This window comes from Diaphorina citri, unplaced genomic scaffold (genome assembly GCF_000475195.1).
Source record: "Diaphorina citri unplaced genomic scaffold, Diaci psyllid genome assembly version 1.1 scaffold866, whole genome shotgun sequence".
In the NCBI taxonomy this organism is placed as follows: Eukaryota; Metazoa; Arthropoda; class Insecta; order Hemiptera; family Psyllidae; genus Diaphorina; species Diaphorina citri.
In genome coordinates this window covers 1-23,889 of record NW_007378298.1, presented here as the reverse complement: position 1 = coordinate 23,889, position 23,889 = coordinate 1, and the positions used below count along the sequence as shown (strand labels likewise).

General features: G+C 37.8%; 1 protein-coding gene and 1 long non-coding RNA gene across 2 annotated transcripts; both read right to left on the bottom strand.

Moving 5' to 3' along the window:
- Window positions 1-982: 982 nt before the first annotated feature.
- LOC103512626 (amino acid transporter AVT1J) lies at window positions 983-18,263 on the bottom strand. Its single transcript, XM_026826049.1, has 10 exons — window positions 18,091-18,263; window positions 16,269-16,404; window positions 16,011-16,149; window positions 10,603-10,771; window positions 9,555-9,743; window positions 8,591-8,779; window positions 8,028-8,102; window positions 6,872-6,981; window positions 4,130-4,336; window positions 983-1,188 (listed from the first exon to the last, which is right to left on the bottom strand). The coding sequence occupies exons 2-10, from the start codon at window positions 16,383-16,385 to the stop codon at window positions 992-994; spliced, it is 1,392 nt and encodes a 463-aa protein (XP_026681850.1). The 5' UTR covers window positions 16,386-16,404; window positions 18,091-18,263; the 3' UTR covers window positions 983-991.
- Window positions 2,720-3,490, bottom strand: LOC108252797. The gene is made up of 3 exons (XR_001809589.2): window positions 3,426-3,490; window positions 2,965-3,100; window positions 2,720-2,845 (listed from the first exon to the last, which is right to left on the bottom strand). It is a non-coding gene; the product is annotated as an uncharacterized LOC108252797 (long non-coding RNA).
- Window positions 18,264-23,889: the final 5,626 nt, after the last annotated feature.

The following is a 23,889-nucleotide window of genomic DNA, read 5'->3' as shown; positions in this document are numbered from 1 at the left end:
TAGCAGTTACAGTTCCCTCTATCAAACCTCTTTATTGATCTTCTCCTTCTTTTTCCTCTCCTTTTCTCGTGTTCAAACGGGGTCGGCGTTTTTCGTCAGCCTCTCAATCAGCCCTAGCTAGGGCGATTGCTTTGGGCCTCTCTTTTGTTTATTGATGAAAAACTCTTTATTAATACCTACTTTATTATTATTTTAAGAAAGTGACTTGGTTACTCACCTGACCGGACATCCAGGCACAGTCTGATCGCACAGCTTCATGTAGAAATAGGAGGGCAGAATAAACGTGGTCAGAGTAACTGTAGATCCACCAATCAGAGACAAGATCATGCCAAACGATGGTACAGTCTCTCCAATGATAATCATTACGATGATCATGCACGTGCGCAGTAAGCAGCGCTTTACGCAGAACCCTGGAAATATCCAAGTTTTTGTTGTTGTTGTTGTTGTTGTTGTTGTTGTTGTTGTTGTTGTTGTTGTAACGGCTTCAGCTGTAGCCGAATAGTGATGGTCGCAGAATAAAGGAGGATATCTTTTTTTCTGCCATACACCGCACCGGGGTGATGGTCTCTAGCCATGTTTAGTTGGCTGATCCTAAACCGCAGTCTACCAAAATTTCTTGACCCCGCCGGGAATCGAACCCGGGTCTCCCGCGTGCAAGGCGAGCGCAGTGACCACTACGCCATGGGAGCTGACTGTCGTAGGCCATATGATGTATGTCCTACAATCCTACATCATATGGCCATTAAGAGACACACTTCTTCCGATGATGGTGTTGAGTTAACACAAGGAAGTGACCCGTTGAAATATTTGTTGACTTTGGAAATCAAACCAGGGACGTCCTACATGTGTTCAAACGGGGTCGGCGTTTTTCGTCAGCCTCTCAATCAGCCCTAGCTAGGGCGATTGCTTTGGGCCTCTCTTTTGTTTATTGATAAAAAACTCTTTATTGATACCTACTTTATTATTATTTTAAGAAAAGTGACTTGGTTACTTACCTGACCGGACATCCAGGCACAGTCTGATCGCACAGCTTCATGTAGAAATACGAGGGCAGAATAAACGTGGTCAGAGTAACTGTAGATCCACCAATCAGAGACAAGATCATGCCAAACGATGGTACAGTCTCTCCAATGATGATCATTACGATGATCATGCACGTGCGCAGTAAGCAGCGTTTTACGCAGAATCCTGGAAATAAATCCAAGTTTTTGTTGTTGTTGATGTTGTTGTTGTTGTTGTTGTTGTTGTTGTTGTAGCCTTGTAGCGGCTTCAGCTGTAGCCGAATAGTGATGGTCGCAGAATAAAGGAGGATATCTTTTTTTCTGCCATACACCACACCGGGGTGATGGTCTCTAGCCATGGCTCATCCTAAACCGCAGTCAACCTGAGAACTTGTGCTTGTTATCCTATTTTTTTTCTTCTTTCTTTTCTATTTTACTTAAGTTGTGTTAAACAATGGATGCTTACCCTTGAAAATGTCCACGAAGTAGATGAAACTCCGAGTCGGGATAATACCTACCTAAAATATTGCTCGGATTTGGATTTTTCACAACTTTTTACGTAGGAATCTGTCGACCTTTTATTCAAGTTTTTTACCCCATTAAACAGTTGTACAGCGCGAACGACTGGTATCTACAGGTCTACAGAACAGCAAATAGGCTAGGCACTACATTTCCATTTCCTGGTGCTCGTGTTATCTCTTTTTTTCAGGGCCAACTCTTGAAGGTGGCAACATTTGAAATATGTAACCCCCAGACCTAGTGTCAAACACTCAAGGGCTATAAATTCCTGAAAAACTCAATGAATCTACCTGCATTCTTGAAGGTGGCAACATTTGAAATATGTAACCCCCAGACCTAGTGTCAAACACTCAAGGGCTATAAATTCCTGAAAAACTCAATGAATGTACCTGCATTAAGATGAGACTTGGCTTACCTGCATTAAGATGAGACTTGGCCCATAGTCAGCAGCAATAGTATTTGGAATGCACCAGTTCCCAGAGTATCACTGAAGTTAAGCACCATTGAGCATGATTAGTATCCAAATAGTTAGGTGATCATCAGGGCAATAATGTGCCACTAGGCTTGGCCCATAGTCAGCAGCAATAGTATTTGGAATGCACCAGTTCCCAGAGTATCACTGAAGTTAAGCAACATTGAGCATGATTAGTATTCAAATAGTTAGGTGATCATCAGGGCAATAATGTGCCACTAGGTTTTCCTGATCCCACTCAGGCTGGCTGAGGTCAATGTGAGAAAAGTTCGATAGCTTTTGTCACCAAATAGAGGGTAAAACCCATTAGCAAGCTTGGCCAGCACCTGAGAGCTATGTCTAACTGATGAGTTCAAATAAGAACGAAACGCGTCTTAGGCTGCTCTCAGGTGTTGGCTAAATGTTAATATTCAGCATGGGAACAAAAATTAGGACTTATCGAGTCAGCCTAGTTAGCTTGGAGCTCTGCCTTGTAAGTGTTAGGTAACGAGTTCGATGATTTCCGCCCGCAGTGAACTATATCCTAAACCTATACCTAAGGTTTGTTCTCAGAAAGGCTGCTTTCTTCTACCACGTCTTCCTTCTCCCTTTGCTTTCGGAACGATAAGACCTCTGTGGTTACATTTATTGGTCAAGTTTTGTTTAATATTCAAGCAAATGAACGAATAAAGTTTGACTGAATTGTTTGTTTAATAACAATAATTACTTACTTACCCAAGTCAACCAAGGCTCTAGGTAACGCCAGTACACCACTACCGGCCATTTCTCCCGCTACAAATATAGCAGCACTTAGTGTAGTTAAACCACCATGGTTTACTAACTCACTGCCAAGCAGAGGGGACTGTTCATTTATCTGGAAGTAAAGGATGGACTTGAAATCAGTTCAGAAAAAATAGAAAGTAAAAAAGTCTTGAGGGAAAAACGAAATTTTCCTCATCATGCAGGCACTGGTAAGATTTTCTGTATACTTACAGGATTATAAGGACTTCTCATCTGTTCTGTAGTCTCACTGTCTTCACTCGACACACTTGAATTATCTCTGGTTCTTGTTAAATGTTTGGGGAGAAAATAGGTATTTTCAGAATCCATGGTCAGGCTGATTGAAAATCTGAAAGCAGGAAAAATTAAAAATAACTATCCAAAATCAAGATAATCATGTTACAATAAATTGTTACATGGTATGACGGCGTGCTACAGAAAATTTTAATTTGTTACATTGGTAAAGATTAATTACCGAAGGAGATGGTGAAACTGGGGAAAATACGGGACACGTGTGTCCCGTACGGGACATTTTGAAATGTGCCCAAAATACAGGACGTCCCGGGAAATACGGGATGTCTGGCAACCCTACCTTGAAACCTTATTTGAAAAATAAGTAAATACAATTTTCATAATTACAAAGGAAAAAGTGCAAAAGGTAGAAGTGAAGGTACTTTCACTTGTGTCATTAGCAATATACAAAATATAAGCACTTGCTCAACACTCCACTACTACTTTGATATGATGCTGAGGACTCAAATCAGACAAAGTGTATAAAAAAATGTACAATCAAGATGCACAATTGTAGATAACAAAACAGTGAATCATGTCCATGATTCATCAGTCCAGAAGAAAAACAAAGAGAATTTTCTTGCACTCTTTATTTATGTGTATGGGAATCTAGAATTTTTTATGTAGCATGAGACCAATACCTCATTTGAACTTTGGTTTTAGATAAGATAACAAGCTTTGTCTAGTCAAAGTTTCTATTGTAAGTGGTAGGATGGTAGTGGGAGCAATTTGTGAGAATTCCTTTTTTTACCCTCAGAATAGCTAGAGCCATAAAATTTGTCTCATTAGGTATCTTTAGGAAAAAGGGGTTCAATATTGACTGTTTACTGGTATCTACAGGTCTACAGTCTTTCTTTTCTATTTTACTTGAGTTATGTTAACAATGGATACTTACCCTTGAAAATGTCCACGAAGTAGATGAAACTCCGAGTCGGGATAATACCTACCTAAAATATTGCTCAGATTTGGATTTTTCACAACTTCTTACGTAGGAATCTGTCGACCTTTTATTCAAGTTTACCCCATCAAACAGTTGTATTGAAACTTACTGAACATTATTGTCTTTCTGCCAATAAAATTTACTTACTATTGGGAACAAAGAAAGTCTCTTCCAGTTGTTGGGCTACGGGATTAATCACAATGAAGAACGCTAATATCAAATGACATGCCATGAATATATTGGCGAATGTAGCCAGCGAGGTTTTGCCCAATGACAGAATGATGTTGGCGTTTACACTCTCTCCGTAGACGAGAAAGCCTCCAAACCCTACCGGTATGTAGAGCGCCAGGATAGCTGCAAAATGAACGAGAGACGTATTATTACTATGTATGTACTTTACCAATTTTGTTTAAACATGTAATTTTTACATTGTACCTATCTACCTTTGTTTAAATTTATATGAAAAATAAATAAAGCTACATTACATTACATTACGAGGTACAAATTATATTTAAATAAATATCATTCCAAAATGGGACTGAAATAGGGGGGTAAAAGCGTTAAAGTAGGCCGGGCCGTGTTCAGGACAATTGTTGTTGTTGGTGTTGTTGTTGTTGTTGTTGTTGTTGTTGTTGTTGTTGTTGTTGTTGTTGTATGATACCTACAACATTTAGAGACGAAAACAAGCCCGAGCCCCCCCCCTGAAGTGGGTTTAAAAAAAATTGACTGAAATTTTCCGTTCAAATGAAGGAAAATATATTATCTAATACTTAACAATGTTCATGTGTAATAGTCGAAATTAAAACGAATGTTTTCTTTATTTTCTTTAAAGAAGTAGTATTGTCCCTGCCAGCCTAGTTAGCTTGGTTGGTAGCGCTCCTGCCTTGGCCACGGGTTCGACTCCCGCCAGGGGCGGATTTTATCCTAAACGGATAAGATTCATTCTCGGAACGGCTGGCTTTTTCCTATTTTGTCTTCTCTCTTCGCTTTCGGGTAATAAGACCTTAGCAGTTACAGTTCCCTCTATCAAACCTCTTTGATGAACAAAATAGTCGAAATTAAAACGAATGTTTTCTTTATTTTCTTTAAAGAAGTAGTATTGTCCTATACAACAAGAGTGGAACGCCTATTCTGCCAGCCTAGTTAGCTTGGTTGGTAGCGCTCCTGCCTTGGCCGCGGGTTCGACTCCCGACAGGGGCGGATTTTATCCTAAACGGATAAGATTCGTTCTCGGAACGGCTGGCTTTTTCCTATCTTGTCTTCTCTCTTCGCTTTCGGTTAATAAGACCTTAGCAGTTACAGTTCCCTCTATCAAACCTCTTTGATGAACAAAAAACACAAATGGAGTGATGTATTTTTCTACGCGTGGAGTAAAAAGTGTCGCGTGCGGCGTCCGTGGGATAAGGAATAGGGTCCTTGGAATAAATGATATAATATGTATAAAGAAACAGACAAACAAACAAAAACAAAACTTGTGGAAAAATAAATACTTTATTCATAATAGTGATGTATTTTTCTACGCGTGGAGTAAAAAGTGTCGCGTGCGGCGTCCGTGGGATAAGGAATAGGGTCCTTGGAATAAATGATATACCTAATATGTATAAAGAAACAGACAAACAAACAAAAACAAAACTTGTGGAAAAATAAATACTTTATTCATAAGATTTTATCAAAACGTGAATGATTATATCAAAAATAAAATGTAATATTTGGTAAACATAGGTTAAAAATACAGTATGGAGATAAAAATATAGGACACTATCAAAACACACATAATTCCATGCTAACGACCGGGCCACAGAGTTTAAACTCGATTAAGTTTAACTCTCGGATTGAGCAATCTGATTGGTTAAAATGTTTGAAATGGAGCAGTTGCAAATGGGTAAAAAATATAAATAAATGGTCGACCCCATGTAAAAAGTTGTGAAAAATCCAAATCTGAGGTCGAAACTCCGAAAAAATAACTGTAAAAAGTCAAAAATTCAAATAAAAATATAGGACACTATCAAAACACACATAATTCCATGCTAACGACCGGGCCACAGAGTTTAAACTCGATTAAGTTTAACTCTCGAATTGAGCAATCTGATTGGTTAAAATGTTTGAAATGGAGCAGTTGCAAATGGGTAAAAATTATAAATAAATGGTTGACCTAAAAATCCAAATCTGAGGTCAAAACTCCGAAAAAATAACTGTAAAAGGTCGAAAATTCAATTTTTATTTTCCGTTCTAAGGAAAGAGTTCAAATATGTGTGACGTCAGACTTTACGCAGTTGTTTTTTTTTTGTCCGTTAGGTAGCGCCACTATGCAAGCGCGCTAGCGGAGGAGCAGAAAGACTGCGCAGAAACGTATGCGCACAAATACATTAATGCGTTGCCTGCGAGGGAGCTTTGCTCGGGACATTCGATGTGACGTCATCGCCTACGGGAGCGTATAGTGACGTCAAAGTTCACGATTTACCGGCATTTTTTTAATCGATTTATCTCGGGATCTAGAAGTCGTAGAAGAAAAAGATTCCGTTAGTCCTTACGTCAAAGTTCACGATTTACCGGCATTTTTTTAATCGATTTATCTCGGGATCTAGAAGTCGTAGAAGAAAAAGAAAATTATTTTCTGATTTTTCTGCTCTATGACTTTGAAACATCATCCAAGTAAGCGCAACTGATCTATTGCTTGAAAACCAATCAGATTTTGTATAGCCAGAGTCACAATCTGACTCGGTTTAATGTTAACTTTAGGACTAAGCATTCTGATTGGCCTTTTTTTAAGTTTTGAAAACCAATTTTCAATCGAGAGTTAAACTTAATTCGAGTTTAAACTCAGATCGTGGTACCGTTTATTAAACAAACACAATTAAATACTCAGAAAATGTAAAATATGAAATAGACCCTGTACCCAATCAGAGACAAGATCATGCCAAACGATGGTACAGTCTCTCCAATGATAATCATTACGATGATCATGCACGTGCGCAGTAAGCAGCGTTTTACGCAGAACCCTGGAAATAAACCCAAGTTTTTGTTGTTGTTGTTGTTGTTGTTGTAACGGCTTTAGCTGTAGCCGAATAGTGATCATAGTGATGGCAGAATAAGGGAGGATATCTTTTTTTCTGCCATACAGTCCATACACCGCACCGGGGTGATGGTCTCTAGCCATGTTTAGTTGGCTCATCTTAAACCGCAGTCAACCATCGTGAGAACTTGTGCTTGTTATTCAATTTTTTTTTCTTCTTTCTTTTCTATTTTACTGAAGTTGTGTTAAACAATGGATACTTACCCTTGAAAATGTCCACGAAGTAGATGAAACTCCGAGTCGGGGTAATATCTACCTAAATATTGCTCAGATTTGGATTTTTCACAACTTTTTACGTAGGAATCTGTCGACCTTTTATTCTTACCCCATTAAACAGTTGTATTGAAACTTACTGAACATTATTGTCTTTCTGCCAAGAAAATTTACTTACTATTAGGAACAAAGAAAGTCTCCTCCAGTTGTTGCAGGTATTAAAAAAAAAAAATAATAATAATAATAATAAAAAATAAAAAATGGGTCATGGGTAAACCATGTAGGTACTCAGTTCACTTTTCACTTTCGATAGCTAACGTGAAACAAACAAACTTACTAGGTACAAACTAAATGCAACATTTGCAATAAAAACTCATTTAATTTCCTTGGTTCCACTACCCATATTCTGGGTTCTAGTAAAGGCAATCATTTGCTCTGTGGTCTTTTCTTTTCATTTCATTTTCTGCTTTTACGGATGGGTATACCATCTATACGAATTTAGTATGTTCTGATGTTGTTATGTTCTAAAAATAATACATAATAATAGACTCTTGAGTGGAAGGTGACCACTAGGCGAGGTTAACGCCTTAGGCGTTCTCTACCAACTAACCCCGAGAGCTCCATTATTATGTGGTCAAATTCTCAATTAAATGAGGATAAAATTCCATACCTCGGCTGGGATCGAACCCACGCCCTCCTGTTTACCATAAAATGGAAACTTGATAAATTAAATTAAAATTCATTTGATCCATCACTCACCAGAAGTCTTTGGGTGATCCAAGCCACATGACTGGTGTTAGAGCGGCGGTAAACACTACAAAGCATAGACAGAAGCTGATATTGGGTAAATAGGGCTGGAATAACGATCGGCAGTAAAACTTAATAAATCGAAAGAGCAAAATTTACTTTATGTGATTAACATTTTTGTTAAATTTCATAAAAAGAGGGTAAAACTTGGAAAAAAAAATATGAGGTATTAAAAAAAAAGATGGGTCATGGGCAAACTAAATGCAACATTTTTGTTTTGCGCTTTTACGGATGGGTATACCATCTATACGAATTTAGTATGTTCTGATGTTGTTATGTTGTAAAAATAATAAATAATAATAGACTCTTGAGTGGAAGGTAACCACTAGGCGAGGTTAACGCCTTAGGCGTTCTCTACCACCTAACCCTTAAAGCTCCATTATTATGTGGTCAAATTCTCAAATAAATGAGGATAAAATTCCATACCTCGGCTGGGATCGAACCCACGCCCTCCTGTTTACCATAAAATGGAAACTTGATAAATTAAATTAAAATTCATTTGATCCATCACTCACCAGAAGTCTTTGGGTGATCCAAGCCACATGACTGGTGTTAGAGCGGCGGTAAACACTACAAAGCATAGACAGAAGCTGATATTGGGTAAATAGGGCTGGAATAACTCCTTCACCATTTGAGATGCGATGAGCAGATACACTGTGCCTACTCCGAATAATGTGGTCTGAACACACACTGTCACAAGCTTCCTAGAAGAGAAAAAGTCAACCATTAGGCAAGCCAGCCTAGTCAGCTTAGCCTGCGTTGTAAGCGCTAGGTAGAGGGTTCGATTCACGCCCGGTGTAGCTGCACTGAAGGGGGTTGATGGTCTCTAGCCAAGATTCTTTGCCCGTTTCAAACCGCAGTCAACCATCATGAGGACCTGCTTTTCCTTTGTAACCTCTAGCTAGCCAGGCTGGTTAGGGTCTGGCTGCTCTGATCCCTATTTATAGTCCTACAACAAGACACTGGTCTGCTCCCTGTTCAAGGTCCCCCAGCCCTTTATCCTAAACAGGTAGGGTTCGTTCTAGGAACGACTGGCTTTCTCCTATCTCGTCCTTCTCTCTTCGATTTTGGGACGATAAGACCACGGTTGATTTCCCTCTATCGAACTTTTTTTCAACTCTTAGAGCTCCATTATTTTTTTTTTTTTTTTTGCAGAGCATAAAAAAAGAAGAAAAAAAATCTTCCATGAGAAAAAAAATAAATAAAAATAAAACCCACCGATTATATAGATAAGGAATATTAAATAGGAATGGAGTGTTAATTAATAAAAATACATAACTCAATAGGAATGTTGTATTATTAAATTATTATTAATTAATTTAAATAGGTAACTCTAAAGTAGTCAAAAGGATTGTTATGTAGGATATAATGGAAGCAAATAGGATATTGGGAGAACCTCACTAAAATTGAGACATGTGTTATATGTATCTCCTCTTGAAAAACACAATTTTACCCTGAAGTTTCAAAAAGTTCACTCACCAGAAGTCTTTGGGTGATCCAAGCCACATGACTGGTGTTAGAGCGGCGGTAAACACTACAAAGCATAGACAGAAGCTGATGTTTGGTAAATAGGGCTGGAATAGTTCCTTCACCATTTGAGATGCGATGAGCAGATACACTGTGCCTACTCCGAATAATGTGGTCTGAACACACACTGTCACAAGCTTCCTAGAAGAGAAAAAGTCAACCGTTAGGCAAGCCAGCCTAGTCAGCTTAGCCTGCGTTGTAAGCGCTCGGTAGAGGGTTCGATTCACGCCCGGTGTAGCTGCACTTGCGATGAGCAGATACACTGTGCCTACTCCGAATAATGTGGTCTGAACACACACTGTCACAAGCTTCCTAGAAGAGAAAAAGTCAACCATTAGGCAAGCCAGCCCAGTCAGCTTAGCCTGCGTTGTAAGAACCACGTAGAGGGTTCGATTCACGCCCGGTGTAGTTGCACCGAAGGGGGTTGATGGTCTCTAGCCAAGATTCTTTGCCCGTTCCGAACCGCAGTCAACCATCATGAGGACCTGCTTTTCCTTTGAAACCTCCAGCTAGCCAGGTTGGTTAGGGTTTGGCTGCTCTGATCCCTATTTATAGTCCCACAACAAGACACTGGTCTGCTCCCTGTTCAAGGTCCCCCAGCCCTTTATCCTAAACAGGTAGGGTTCGTTCTCGGAACGGCTGGCTTTCTCCTATCTCGTCCTTCTCTCTTCAATTTTGGGACGATAAGACCATGGTTGATACATTTCCCTCTATCGAACTTTTTTCAACCCTTAGAGCTCCATTATTACGTGATCAAATTGTCAAATTATTGAGGATTCCATGCCTCGGCTGGCATCGAACCCGCGACCTCCTGTTTACCTGGCGAGCGTCTTGACGGCTACGCCACCGAGGCTTTTTCAACCCTTAGAGCTCCATTATTACGTGATCAAATTGTCAAATTATTGAGGATTCCATGCCTCGGCTGGCATCGAACCCGCGACTTCCTGTTTACCAGGCGAGCGTCTTGACCACTACGCCACCGGGGAAGGTCAAATCTTACCTCCCCCAAGCTCCCACGGCTTTCTCTGCAATGACAGCATACGGATTTCTAGATTTGGTTCTATGTTCTGGATATCTCTCTTCTATCATAGTCCAACAGTCCCCCAGCCTAGCACCACTGTAGCCCGAGTTGATACAGAACACAATTAGCAGGACCAAACCTGTCCAGCCTGGAAAATAACATAAAATTATTCTATCATAGTCCAACAATCCCCCAGCCTTGCACCACTGTAGCCCGAGTTGATACAGAACACGATTAGCAGGACCAAACCTGTCCAGCCTGGAAAATAAAATAAAATTATTAATATTCAGCATGGGAACAAAAATTAGGACTTATCAAGTCAGCCTAGTTAGCTTGGAGCTCTGCCTTGTAAGTGTTACGTAACGAGTTCGATGATTTCCGCCCCCAGTGAACTTTAACCTATACCTACCTAAGGTTCGTTCTCCAAAAGGCTGCTTTCTTCTACCACGTCTTCCTTCTCTCGTTGCTTTTGGAACAACAAGACCTCCGTGGTTACATTTATTAGTCAAGTTTTGTTTAATATTCAAGCAAATGAACGAATAAAGTTTGACTGAATTGTTTGTTATTCCATTTACAAGACATTTTACTCTACATTCAAGGAGTGATCAGTGGAGAACATGGCTATGACTTTAAGTACAGGTAAGTTTTTTTTTCCCTCCTGGCTTAACTTACATTTACCTGCCTTGGTGGTGTCCCAGCTGAGGTGTGGAATTATTGAGAGAAAAAGAGAGAGAAATCAATGGTAGTAGCATACTGAATAGAATAGAATAGTTTTTATTGTAAATAAAACCAAAAGGTATCTTACAAAGTCAATTCAACTTAATTCTAAATTAAACTTCAAACTGCAAATGGCCTTGTTGCTAAATTGTATCAAAAATAAATAAATAAATAAACTTTAAACTACATCTAGGTATAGGTCCCTGGAGTACAGGGACTTTTCAGTCCTATGCAAGCAGTATGACTAGAAGTTGGAGGTGTTAAGGAGTAGTTTACAACTTTAGTTATTAATTATTCCATTTACAAGACATTTTACTCTACATTCAAGGAGTGATGAGTGGAGAACATGGCTATGACTTTAAGTACAGGTAAGTTTTTTTTTCCCCCCTGGCTTAACTTACATTTACCTGCCTTGGTGGTGTCCCAGCTGAGGTGTGGAATTATTGAGAGAAAAAGAGAGAGAGAAATCAATGGTAGTAGCATACTGAATAGAATAGAATAGAATAGTTTTTATTGTTAATAAAACCAAAAGGTATCTTACAAAGTCAATCCAACTTAATTCTAAATTAAACTTTAAACTGCAAATGGCCTTGTTGCTAAATTGTATCAAAAATAAATTATAAGTAAATAAACTTTAAACTACAACTAGGTATAAGTCCCTGGAGTACAGGGACTTTTCAGTCCTATGCAAGCAGTATGACTAAGCACTATTATTATTACTACTACACTTCTTCTTCTTTATTCTTTCCTTATCCTGTAATAACAAAAGTAATGTACTTAATTTTGCTGATATTTTTCCTTTTAATTTTTTACTGTTTTTCTCATTTCCTTATTCTTCACTTCTCTCTCTTTCCTTCTTCCATCCTCCTTATTCCACTTTATCTCTGCATGTTAATTTTCTTGTCCTCATTGAAGATCAAACCTTTTTAGATTCTGCATTCACGACCTACTTGGACCAAGAACAGAGTGGAGCTACCTGCTTGTTGCTCTATGCACTATGTTCTCCTCTTCACTCGGTTTTTAGCCTTAGAAGATTATTTTGATCTCATATCTATAGTTTATACCTTAGTAGGTATTATGGTGGCTGTATCCCAATAGCACTTTATTGCAGACATAGGTGGAGATTCTACAATTCATTTTGAATCTGCAAACAGACATATTATGACACAGACCATACAAGTCCTTTGCTAAAAAAGGGGGGGGGGGAAACTTCACTCATTATGCCTTCATACATAGGTTCAATTAAATCCCATTCAATTTGACTCGACCCGACGAGCCATCAGCTAATCATGATTGCGTACCTACATAGTTTGTAAATCTTCTACAAAATTTTACGAGTGGATGCCCTTCGCACTCAACCTTTCCTGATTCTTTAGGCAAGGGAAATTTCAGGCTGGTATAATAATAATAATAATAATAATAGTGCTTATTTATAGTGCTCACATAGGACTGAAAAGTCCCTTTACTCCAGCAGTAGGCTACTACTATTATTGTGGTAAATTCTCAAATTATATTGAGGGATAAAATTCCATACCTCCGGCTGGGATTGAACCCACGCCCTATGTTTTACCAGTGATCGTTGACCAAAAAAAAAAATAGTAATAGTAAGATAGTAATAGTAATAATAATCAGTAATTAGTAATAGTAATATATAGAATAGTAATAGTAATAGTAATAGTAATAGTAATAGTAATAATAAGTAGTAATAGTAAATAGTAATAGTAATCAGAATAGTAATTAGTAATAGTAAATAGTAATACGTAATGATAATAGTAAATTAGTAATAGTAATAGTAAATAGTAAATAGTAATAGTAACTACAGTAATACGTAATGTAATAGTAATAGTAATCAGCCATAGTAACTAGTAACTACGTAATAGCGTAAATGTAATAGTACATAGTAATAGTACATAGTAAATAGTAAATAGTATTAGTAACTAGTAATCCTAGTAATAGTAACTCAGCTAATAGTAATGTAATAGTTAATTTATGTAATTAGTAATAGTCATAGTAAAGTAATCTAGTAATATAGTAATAGTAATGTAATAGTAATAGTAAAGTAAAGTATATAGTAAATAGTAAAAATAGTAATGTAATAGTAATAGTAAATAGTAATATGTAATAGTAAATAGTAATAGTAATAGTAATAGTAATAGTAATAGTAATAGTATTAGTAAATAGTAATAGTAATAGTAATAGTAAGTAGTAATAGTAATAGTAATAGTAAATAGTATAGTAATATAATAGTAATAGAATAGTAATTAGTATAGTAAGTAGTAATAGTAAATATAATTAGTAATAGGTAAAGTATATAGTATAAGTAATAGTAATAGTAATAGTAATAGTAATAGTAATAGTATAGTAATAGTAATAGTAATAGTATTAGTAATAATAATAATAGTAATATAATAGTAATAGTAATAGTAATAGTAATAGTAAATAGTAATAGTAATATAATAGTATATGTAATAGTAATAGTAAATAATAATAATAATAATAATAAAATAATAATATAATATAATAAATAATAATATGGCTTATTTATAGTTGCTCGCGATAGGACTGAAAAGTCCCCTTACTCCAGCAGTAGGCTACTAGCTATTATTGTGTGTCAAATTCTCAATTATATTGAGGAATAAGAATTCCATACTCGGCGTGGGATTGAACGCCACGCCTTCCTGTTTACCAGGCGAGCGCCTTTGACCACTACACCACTGAGGCAGGTTTGCTCCCTGTTTGAAGTTCCCAGCCCTCCCCCGAGCCCCCTCGTGTAAATGAATCGAAATACCCAAGATTATATTCAAAATTAAAATCAAGATAATCAAACGATAAATCAGTGTTTCATGCTACGAAATAAAACGGCGGTGAAACACTCATCTTTAATAGAAACAAAATAAAAACTTAAAAAACACCATAATGGAAAAGTACATAATGGAAACAAAATATGGCTTGGAAAACTGGAGAAGATCATCCACATACTTGAAGCTTAATGCTCGAAAGGAACAAGAAGCAATTGTCATAAGAAGAAAGAAGATCTATGAATGAATTAATTGCCATGAACCTGAGCTGTTCCCTCCTCAGTCGACACGAACTTGAGCTATTCTGCTAAAGTTTTAGACGAGGAGGGTTCAGCTCAAAGTTCATTGAGTTTGAGATTGGATTGCGAATTCGGAGTGACAGAAGACACTTTTAGGTAATAATATTCCAATAGAAAGTAAAAAAAAAATAAATAAATGAAACCTAATTAAGTACGTACTTAATAAAAGAGATGTGTTGACAGAATGAATTATTAAAATACCTAGATCTAGATAGGCATCTGAGTAATAAAATGAAAAAATCTGGGATGCATCAGGGCGCAAGTTTCTTTCTTCTGCTCTCTCTCCTCGCTCCCTCTCTCTCTCCTCATTGCTCTCTCCAGAATATTTTGCGACAGTTTTCATTTGTCTCTGGGCGCGTGGGTCGCGTTTGGCCGCTATGGAGCAAATAATCCCGCGTCTTGTATCTCCGCGGAGTTCGCGTCGTTTCTTGTGTTCGCGAACGATTGTCTCGCGTTTCGTGGCCGTTCTTCTTGTTTTGTTCACGTTTGTGCGATGTTCAGGTAAGAATTGAGGTTTCCGGTCTTCCTTCTCTCTCCAATTTCGGGACCTTAGCAGTTACAGTTCTCTATATCACTATCGTGAAAAAAAGAAAAAAAAAAATCGAGGTTTTTTGCTGTGGGAAAGACACGATTCATCTCAATTTCGGGTGGAAGATTCGTCTCAGTGAAAAGGTATTGCACGATTCGTATCATGATGGGAAAGACACGATTCATCTCAATTTCGGGTGGAAGATTCGTCTCAGTGAAAAGGTATTGCACGATTCGTATCATGATTTTTTTTTTTCTTCAAAGGTCTATACCTAATTCGTCTCAGGACTGAAAAAGGGTACTGCCCGATTCTTCTATTTGTTGTAAAAAAAGAGTGATAGGATGTCACAAGTTTCAGGAAACATAGGGTGGAAAAACTATTAGGTATTGATGTTTTTATTACGTATCATGATTTTTTTTTCTTCAAAGGTCTATACCTAATTCGTCTCAGGACTAAAAAAGGGTACTGCCCGATTCTTCTATTGTTGTAAAAAAAGAGTGATAGGATGTCACAAGTTTCAGGAAACATAGGGTGGAAAAACTATTAGGTATTGGGTTGATTCCCCTGATTTTGGATGTTAGAATGCTGTATCAAAGTGTCGAGCTAGAGCTCAGAAATCCAGTCACTCGATTGGGCTAGCCGCACTAAGAGAGGGATTCAAACCTGCGACCTTCCGGTTACCAACCGAGTACCTTGACCACTACATTGTCACAGGTGGTTTCATTGGACAAACCTGCGACCTTCCGATTACCAACCGAGTACCTTGACCACTACACTGTCACAGGTGGTTTCATTAGACGTGCAAAATGAGACAGCCAACACCAAAACTATGGCAGGAAAACATCCAAAAAAAAAAAAAAAAAAAAAAAAAAAAAAAACATTATTAAAATTTAATTATGTACCTACTTAATTTTAATATGAAAAATTGAGAGTGAAATAAAAAAGACATTTCTTAATGTGCCAAGGCACCCGTAGAATTGTGTGGGTCAGTATTCTACTTTCAAGTGACACACTACTACTAAACACATTAATTAACTTACTTACCCAAGTCAACCAAGGCTCTAGGTAACGCCAGTACACCACTACCGGCCATTTCTCCCGCTACAAATATAGCAGCACTTAATGTGGTTAAACCACCATGGTTTACTAACTCACTGCCAAGCAGAGGGGACTGTTCATTTATCTGGAAATAAAGGATGGACTTGAAATCAGTTCAGAAAAAATAGAAAGTAAAAAAGTCTCGAGGGAAAAACGAAATTTTCCTCATCATGCAGGCACTGGTAAGATTTTCTGTATACTTACAGGATTATAAGGACTTCTCATCTGTTCTGTAGTCTCACTGTCTTCACTCGACACACTTGAATTATCTCTGGTTCTTGTTAAATGTTTGGGGAGAAAATAGGTATTTTCAGAATCCATGGTCAGGCTGATTGAAAATCTGAAAGCAGGAAAAATTAAAAATAACTATCCAAAATCAAGATAATCATGTTACAATAAATTGTTACATGGTATGAACCTTGAAATAGGGTTGCCAGATCATTTTCAGCCCAAAACGGGACAAGCGACCTAAAACGTAAAAAAAAAAAAAAAAAAAAACGGGATTTTGGATGAAAATACGGGATAAGAGCTTTTTTAACCCCCCCTAGCCCTCACCCTGCAATTTTTGGAAGAAAAAAACACTCAATTGCATCCTTGTCACATTTTTGAACTACATACCAAATTTCAAGTCTCTAGCTTGTACCGTTCCCGAGATATTGTTAAATTACACCGAAAACCGCCAAAAAGCGGTAAAATGCCGCCAACCGTTTCACCGGTCTTAACCAAAAGTTTCGTGTCGCATCCTTGTCACATTTGACATCTACATATCAAATTTCAAGTCTCTAGCTCTTACCGTTCTTGAGATATTTTGTTTACAGACAGACAGACACAGAGACACACACACGGACCAATGGCTGAAACTTTGGATTTAGGCTCTAGGGACCTCAAAACGTGTTTTGGCACTAAAATCTGACCATCGAAAATTTGACCCGATTACATTACTTTCCTTCCTATAGGATAAGGAAAGTAAAAATGTACAATCAAGATGCACAATAATTGTAGATAACAAAACAGTGAATCATGTCCATGATTCATCAGTCCAGAAGAAAAACAAAGAGAATTTTCTTGCACTCTTTATTTATGTGTATGGGAATCTAGAATTTTTTATGTAGCACGAGACCAATACCTCATTTGAACTTTGGTTTTAGATAAGATAACAAGCTTTGTCTAGTCAAAGTTTCTATTGTAAGTGGTAGGATGGTAGTGGGAGCAATTTGTGAGAATTCCTTTTTTTACCCTCAGAATAGCTAGAGCCATAAAATTTGTCTCATTAGGTATCTTTAGGAAAAAGGGGTTCAATATTGACTGTTTACTGGTATCTACAGGTCTACAGAACAGCAAATAGGCTAGGCACTACATTTCCATTTCCTGGTGCTCGTGTTATCTCTTTTTTTCAGGGCCAACTCTTGAAGGTGGCAACATTTGAAATATGTAACCCCCAGACCTAGTGTCAAACACTCAAGGGCTATAAATTCCTGAAAAACTCAATGAATCTACCTGCATTAAGATGAGACTTGGCCCATAGTCAGCAGCAATAGTATTTGGAATGCACCAGTTCCCAGAGTATCACTGAAGTTAAGCAACATTGAGCATGATTAGTATCCAAATAGTTAGGTGATCATCAGGGCAATACTTAATGTGCCACTAGGTTTTCCTGATCCCACTCAGGCTGGCTGAGGTCAATGTGAGAAAAGTTCGATAGATTTTGTCACCAAATAGAGTGTAAAACCCATTAGCAATTATAATTAAGCTGACAATAAATCCCTGTCAAACACACAAAAAGATGGCCCCGAGAGTTCAAGCCTGATTCCTACAGATGATGTGTTAGCTAGCCTAGGCAACTAGGCATGCTGGCTAGTTGTTACAAAGTGATAAGGGAAATTTTGAACTCTTTTCAACTGAACAGTCAAGATAAGAGTAGGCTATGTATGTAGCATGCTGGCTAGTTGTTACAAAGTGATAAGGGAAATTTTGAACTCTTTTCAACTGAACAGTCAAGATAAGAATAGGCTATGTATGTACTTACTCTGGTTATCCTTGGGATAGGTATAGGTTTGATAGATTATGGAGATAGCAATGATTTTTTCTTGATTCCTTCCTAAAGTTTCCTAATAACCTCCTAGTTAAATGCGTGGACAAAAACACTAATCCTCAGACAAAGAGACCACCAGACTAATAAATGGACAAACAATAGACTTTTATTCCTTCCTAAAGTTTCCTAATAACCTCCTAGTTAAATGCGTGGACAAAAACACTAATCCTCAGACAAAGAGACCACCAGACTAACAAATGAACAAACAATAGACTTTTATTAATCCATTTAAATCCCCGTCTCTTCCACTCTCTCTCCCCTTTTTCACTTTTTGTAAAATCCAAATTTTAAATTTACGCGCCCAAAGTTCCTTATCTCAAGGAGGTGAACTTTACAGTGGATAACGTCAAGCCGTGCATAGTGAAGCCAATTTTCTGCAACTGGCAACGTTGTATTGCACGATTTTCCGAAAAATTGTAAACGGTTCTTGATAAAAGAAAAAAATCCGTCCCTTCCCCTACTACGAGTGGCAGCGGGAAATTTTAAATTTTATGAATTTATGCAATTTTCCGTTCCTGGATAGGCTTGGGTGTAAAAGAATGTGTCTTGAAGTAATGTGAAAGTGGTTCCAAGGTACAATCTTTTAAAAATCAATCTAAAAACAACAAATCATACATATAGTCGTAAAAATAACGCCACTATTTCATAAATGGTGAAAACTAAACTCACCACTGAAAGCCATGACAATACTGCGAGGGAACTGTGTGCGATGCGTCATGTCATTCTGTATGGTGGGGAACGTTGATGCTCCCCCGAATGTAAACATGAGTATGCCGAACCCGAGAAAGAAATCACGTAGCGAGTGAGTGTTGTGCGGTGGAAAGTCACCGGCCTGGTGTAGACCGTCCATAAGTATCTGAGTGAGTATGAAACAACATGATATGGTCGTGGTCAGCAAAGCTCCTATACCTATGAACCTACAGTTTAACCGTGCATTGAACCTATAGGTAAGTAAACCTACCTATGATAAAATTATCAAGGTTAGAAACAAGGAAGAACTGAGTTGCACTCCCTACTCTGGTAAGACCTTCACAGCTAAAAGGGTTGCCTTTCACATTCTGTATCAGTAATGCTGGGTTCTACACAACTCGCAATCCCGGATTGGCTAAGTTCCAAAAGGACTCGTCGAACCCTGAGCGCTAGTGTCGGGGTTTCGCTCGCCAATCCTGAGTTCGCTCCACTACTTCCTCATTTTGAAGGTACAACCTACAACGAGGGGAAAAAAAAGAAAAAATACCGTACATATTTTGGTATACATATTTCCATGGAAGTTGAGCTCCTTGTATATTTCTAATTTTTGTTTGGTGTTTTGTTTGTATCATCTGCTCGCTTTTTATTTTATTATTATTTTTTCAAGTACAAGAATAGAAAGATTGAAAATGTATTTTAATTTACATGATATGTCTTTTACGGACAATTATCTGCCGTCGGTTTGGGACAGTTAGTCAATTTCAGCCGTTAACTACAGTCCTATCTTGAAAAAAAAAATAATAATAATCATAATAATAAAAAATAAAAATGTCAACCGCCTTTTGGCAGAAAATTTTCCACCCGCGAAATGCTCCACATGTAATAAGTAATAGCAATACTGCAATAATAATAGGGAGATTTCGCATCGAATCCTGATCCCCATAACGCAACCCATGTTGGCGCCATCTTGTTTACATCATGTTTTTAGATTTAGCACGGGATCGAAAACCGAACGAAAACCGAAACCGAAAACCGAAGCGAACCTAGCGGACGCTCAAGTAATCATACCTTTAATTTGTTCAATGTTTTGTCTTGTCCTAAATAACAAATTATTCAAATCAGTTTTTGAATTAAAATTAATTAAAAACAGGAAACAATGATTTTTTAAAATTATTTTTCTTGGCCAGCACCTGAGAGCTATGTCTAACTGATGAGTTCCAATAAGAACGAAACGCGTCTTAGGCTGCTCTTAGGGACTAGGAGAAAAGTATTTTGAAAGATTATAAGGAAGAGAGGTTTAAGATGAGGAGGGGAAGAGAAAAAAAAAATGGAAGGGAAGGAGGAGCAGATAGGAGAGGAAGACCTTCAAAGTACATGACACACTTTACCCTTTTTTTTTCAACAAAATACCATTTATTTATTTGCAATAATTAATACATATACATAGATGACAATAAAAAATAGCAAAAAAAAAATAGGTAGAAAAGATGTTAAGTTACCTATGTATGTAAAAGTTTAAGAAATTAAGTTGTACTGAGATATTGTTACCTTACCTTTCTTATTTTGTTTTCCAGAAATGCTCCCCATCATACTCCGAGTGTTGCGTTCCTATGCTCCAGCCATCACAGTCCCATTTGCTGGCATCATAGGATTTATTGGATACCAACTGGAGAGCCGATATCGGAACACATACACACCCAGCATAGAAAGCGTAATAGACACACAGACTCTGCGGGATGCAGATGAATCTGTGACCAGTTTGTCAGATAAGAAAATACAGCCTGATACAATATTTGACAAAAACCTGCCGCCTTCCTTAAGCTAGAAGTTGGAGTTCCTGAGAAAATCCCACAGTTTTTGAAAAAGTCCCACAGTCTTGAGGGATATTAGGGGCTCCTTCCTCTTTAGTGTGCTGCTCCGAATTTTCTGCAACTGGCAACGTTGTATTGCACGATTTTCCGAAAAAATTGTAAACGGTTCTTGATAAAAGAAAAAAATCCGTCCCTTCCCCTACTACGAGTGGCAGCGGGAAATTTTAAATTTTATGCCCGGAAAATACAGAACAGAAGCAAAAAAGTGAAGATCTTTCAAGAAAAGTGCCAAAATTTCCTCAGTTTAACCGTGCATTGAACCTATAGGTAAGTAAACCTACCTATGATAAAATTATCAAGGTTAGAAACAAGGAAGAACTGAGCTGCATTCCCTACTCTGGTAAGACCTTCACAGCTAAAAGGGTTGCCTTTCACATTCTGTATCAGTATGTGTAGAACACTCACGAAGCGAATCCCGAGTTGCCGAGTGAACCCGGGATTCGCGAATCCCGGATTCGTGTGTAGAACCCAGCATAATGAAAGAAAGGGAACATGGGATAATAGTGAAAGAAGTACACATTATTTATTAATTTTATCAGCCAGGGGATAGGACAAGAAATAGAAAACAAGAAGGAAGAAGACAGAGGAATAGGAAAATGTGATGGAAGAAGAAGGAGAAGAACTAGGAGAAAAGTATTTTGAAAGATTATAAGGAAGAGAGGTTTAAGATGAGAAGATAGATGAGGAGGGGAAGAGAAAAAAAAATGGAAGGGAAGGAGGAGCAGATAGAAGAAGAGGACCTTCAAAGTACACGACACACTTTACCCTTTTTTTTCAACAAAATACCATAAGAAAGACACGATTCATCTCAATTTCGGGTGGAAGATTCGTCTCAGTGAAAAGGTATTGCACGATTCGTATCATGATTTTTTTTTTCTTCAAAGGTCTATACCTAATTCGTCTCAGGACTAAAAAAGGGTACTGCCCGATTCTTCTATTGTTGTAAAAAAAGAGTGATAGGATGTCACAAGTTTCAGGAAACATAGGGTGGAAAAACTATTAGGTATTGAGTTGATTCCCCTGATTTTGGATGTTAGAATGCTATATCAAAGTGTCGAGCTCGAGTTCAGAAATCCAGTCACTCGATTGGGCTACCCGCACTAAGAGAGGGATTCAAACCTGCGACCTTCCGATTACCAACCGAGTACCTTGACCACTACACTGTCACAGGTGGTTTCATTAGACGTTCCATTTACAAGACATTTTACTCTACATTCAAGGAGTGATCAGTGGAGAACATGGCTATGACTTTAAGTACAGGTAAGTTTTTTTTTTCCCCCTGGCTTAACCTACATTTACCTGCCTTGGTGGTGTTCCAGCTGAGGTGTGGAATTATTGAGAGAAAAAGAGAGAGAAATCAATGGTAGTAGCATACTGAATAGAATAGAGAATAGTTTTTATTGTAAATAAAACCAAAAGGTATCTTACAAAGTCAATTCAACTTAATAAAAAAAAAAAAAAAAAAAAAAACATTATTAAAATTTAATTATGTACCTACTTAATTTTAATATGAAAATTTGACAGTGAAATGAAAAAGACATTTCTTAATGTGCCAAGGTACCCGTAGAATTGTGTGGGTCAGTATTCTGCTCTCAAGTGACACACTACTACGTCTACTACTAAACATATTAATTCATTCATACCTGTAGGAATCTTTCAATGGAAATACGAGTAATCGTTAAAGAATAGAAGATACAAGTAAATATCTACATACCTAGGTCAATTGAATATGAAGAAGAGGAAAAGAAGAATAAGTAGGTGAAGAATAAAATGACAATGAAGGTAAGAAGACAGGCTAATGTGCCAAGATTGTGTACCTAGGTAGAGGTATAGGTCAGCGTCTGAAGTGTCTACAACTCTAACAAGCGTGATAATACCTATGGGTACTTATAAGTACCTATTGAAAGAAAATAATGCACGTAGATTTTTTTTAAAGAAGAAAAATCATCATACATTTATTCCTGCAGACTACGGGGGGGGTGTAAAGGCAATTACTTTTTCAATAGGTTTGATAGAGGGAACTGTACCTGCTGAGGTCTTATCGTCCCAAAAGAGCGAAGAGAGAAGGAAGACAGTATAGGAGAAAGACGGAGTTCCGAGAACCTTATCTGCTTAGGAAAAAATCCGCCCCGGACGGGAATCGAACCCGCGACCTAGCCAATAAAACACAACACAACTAGTTGCTTAACATAACATACAATTAATGTCTGGCTTTATTTACTAACTCGTTGTTGCCCCGGCCCACTTCCAACCCAGAATGTCTTCTGGTTGCTCTGGTACACACGCTCGAAACTGTTTGTTTATTTGGCGGTCACGTCCACTTCTGGGTCCAATGATCTCTTCTATCTGAGTTGGCGAACGCAACGTGCGGATAGGATTGTGTTGCTTCCTCCGACTCAGCTCTATTTTTTTATTTTATAAGTTTCCATTTATTGGTTTTTCAGAACAACTCTCTCATCAAATAAATTGTTAACAAATGGTATACCCATCCGTAAAAGCCGAAGCTTGTGCCACGGGATCATTGAATCTCGAAGGTGGACTCTCTACTGGTAGGGATGATATATTTGTTACCAAACATCATCCCGGCTGACTGTAGACTATTTAGGCTGACTGTAGAGGGAATGAAGCAATGAAGGGACTTTTCAGTCCTTTATCCGGATACATGGGTTTTACCCGTTGATTTGTTAATCAATCAATCAATCAATCAATGAACATTAATGTGAGTACATAGCTACTTACTTAGTACATAATCGTAGGTACCTATATTCTTTTCTACAGTAGGTACTTACAACCCCGCAGTATATTGTGAATGCGAGGTTAAGGGGACTTTTCAGTCTTGTGCTGCTTGGGTAAACAAGGTATCCTATTTTTTTTTTCTCCGTATGAATGGTAGGTAATGCGGTTAATGGGATTTCCATCACAAAACAAAGTCAAGATTCAAACTGCATCCACCTGCAGGATGCATATTTAACCTTCATGGAGAGTGCATACAAGTGCATCTCTATAATGCCCTAGTAACCTTCCTCCTCCTCCTCCTTTCCCTTCTTCTCTTCCTTCTGCTTTTTCCTCTTCTTCTTAATCCTTCTTATCCTAAGCAATAGTCCTAAACTAAAATGGACGCGGCACATCAGGGATCAGGAAGAGACCGCCTTAACATAATAATAATAATAAT

Excerpts from the sequence above, each read along its gene's own strand:
- LOC103512626 (XM_026826049.1), bottom strand. The coding sequence starts at position 16,385 with ATGGATTCTGAAAATACCTATTTTCTCCCCAAACATTTAACAAGAACC. Across the intron at positions 9,744-10,602 it reads GCCGTGGGAGCTTGGGGGAG|GAAGCTTGTGACAGTGTGTG; the intron begins GTAAGATTTGAC and ends TTTCTCTTCTAG. Across the intron at positions 8,780-9,554 it reads GGATCACCCAAAGACTTCTG|GAAGCTTGTGACAGTGTGTG; the intron begins GTGAGTGAACTT and ends TTTCTCTTCTAG.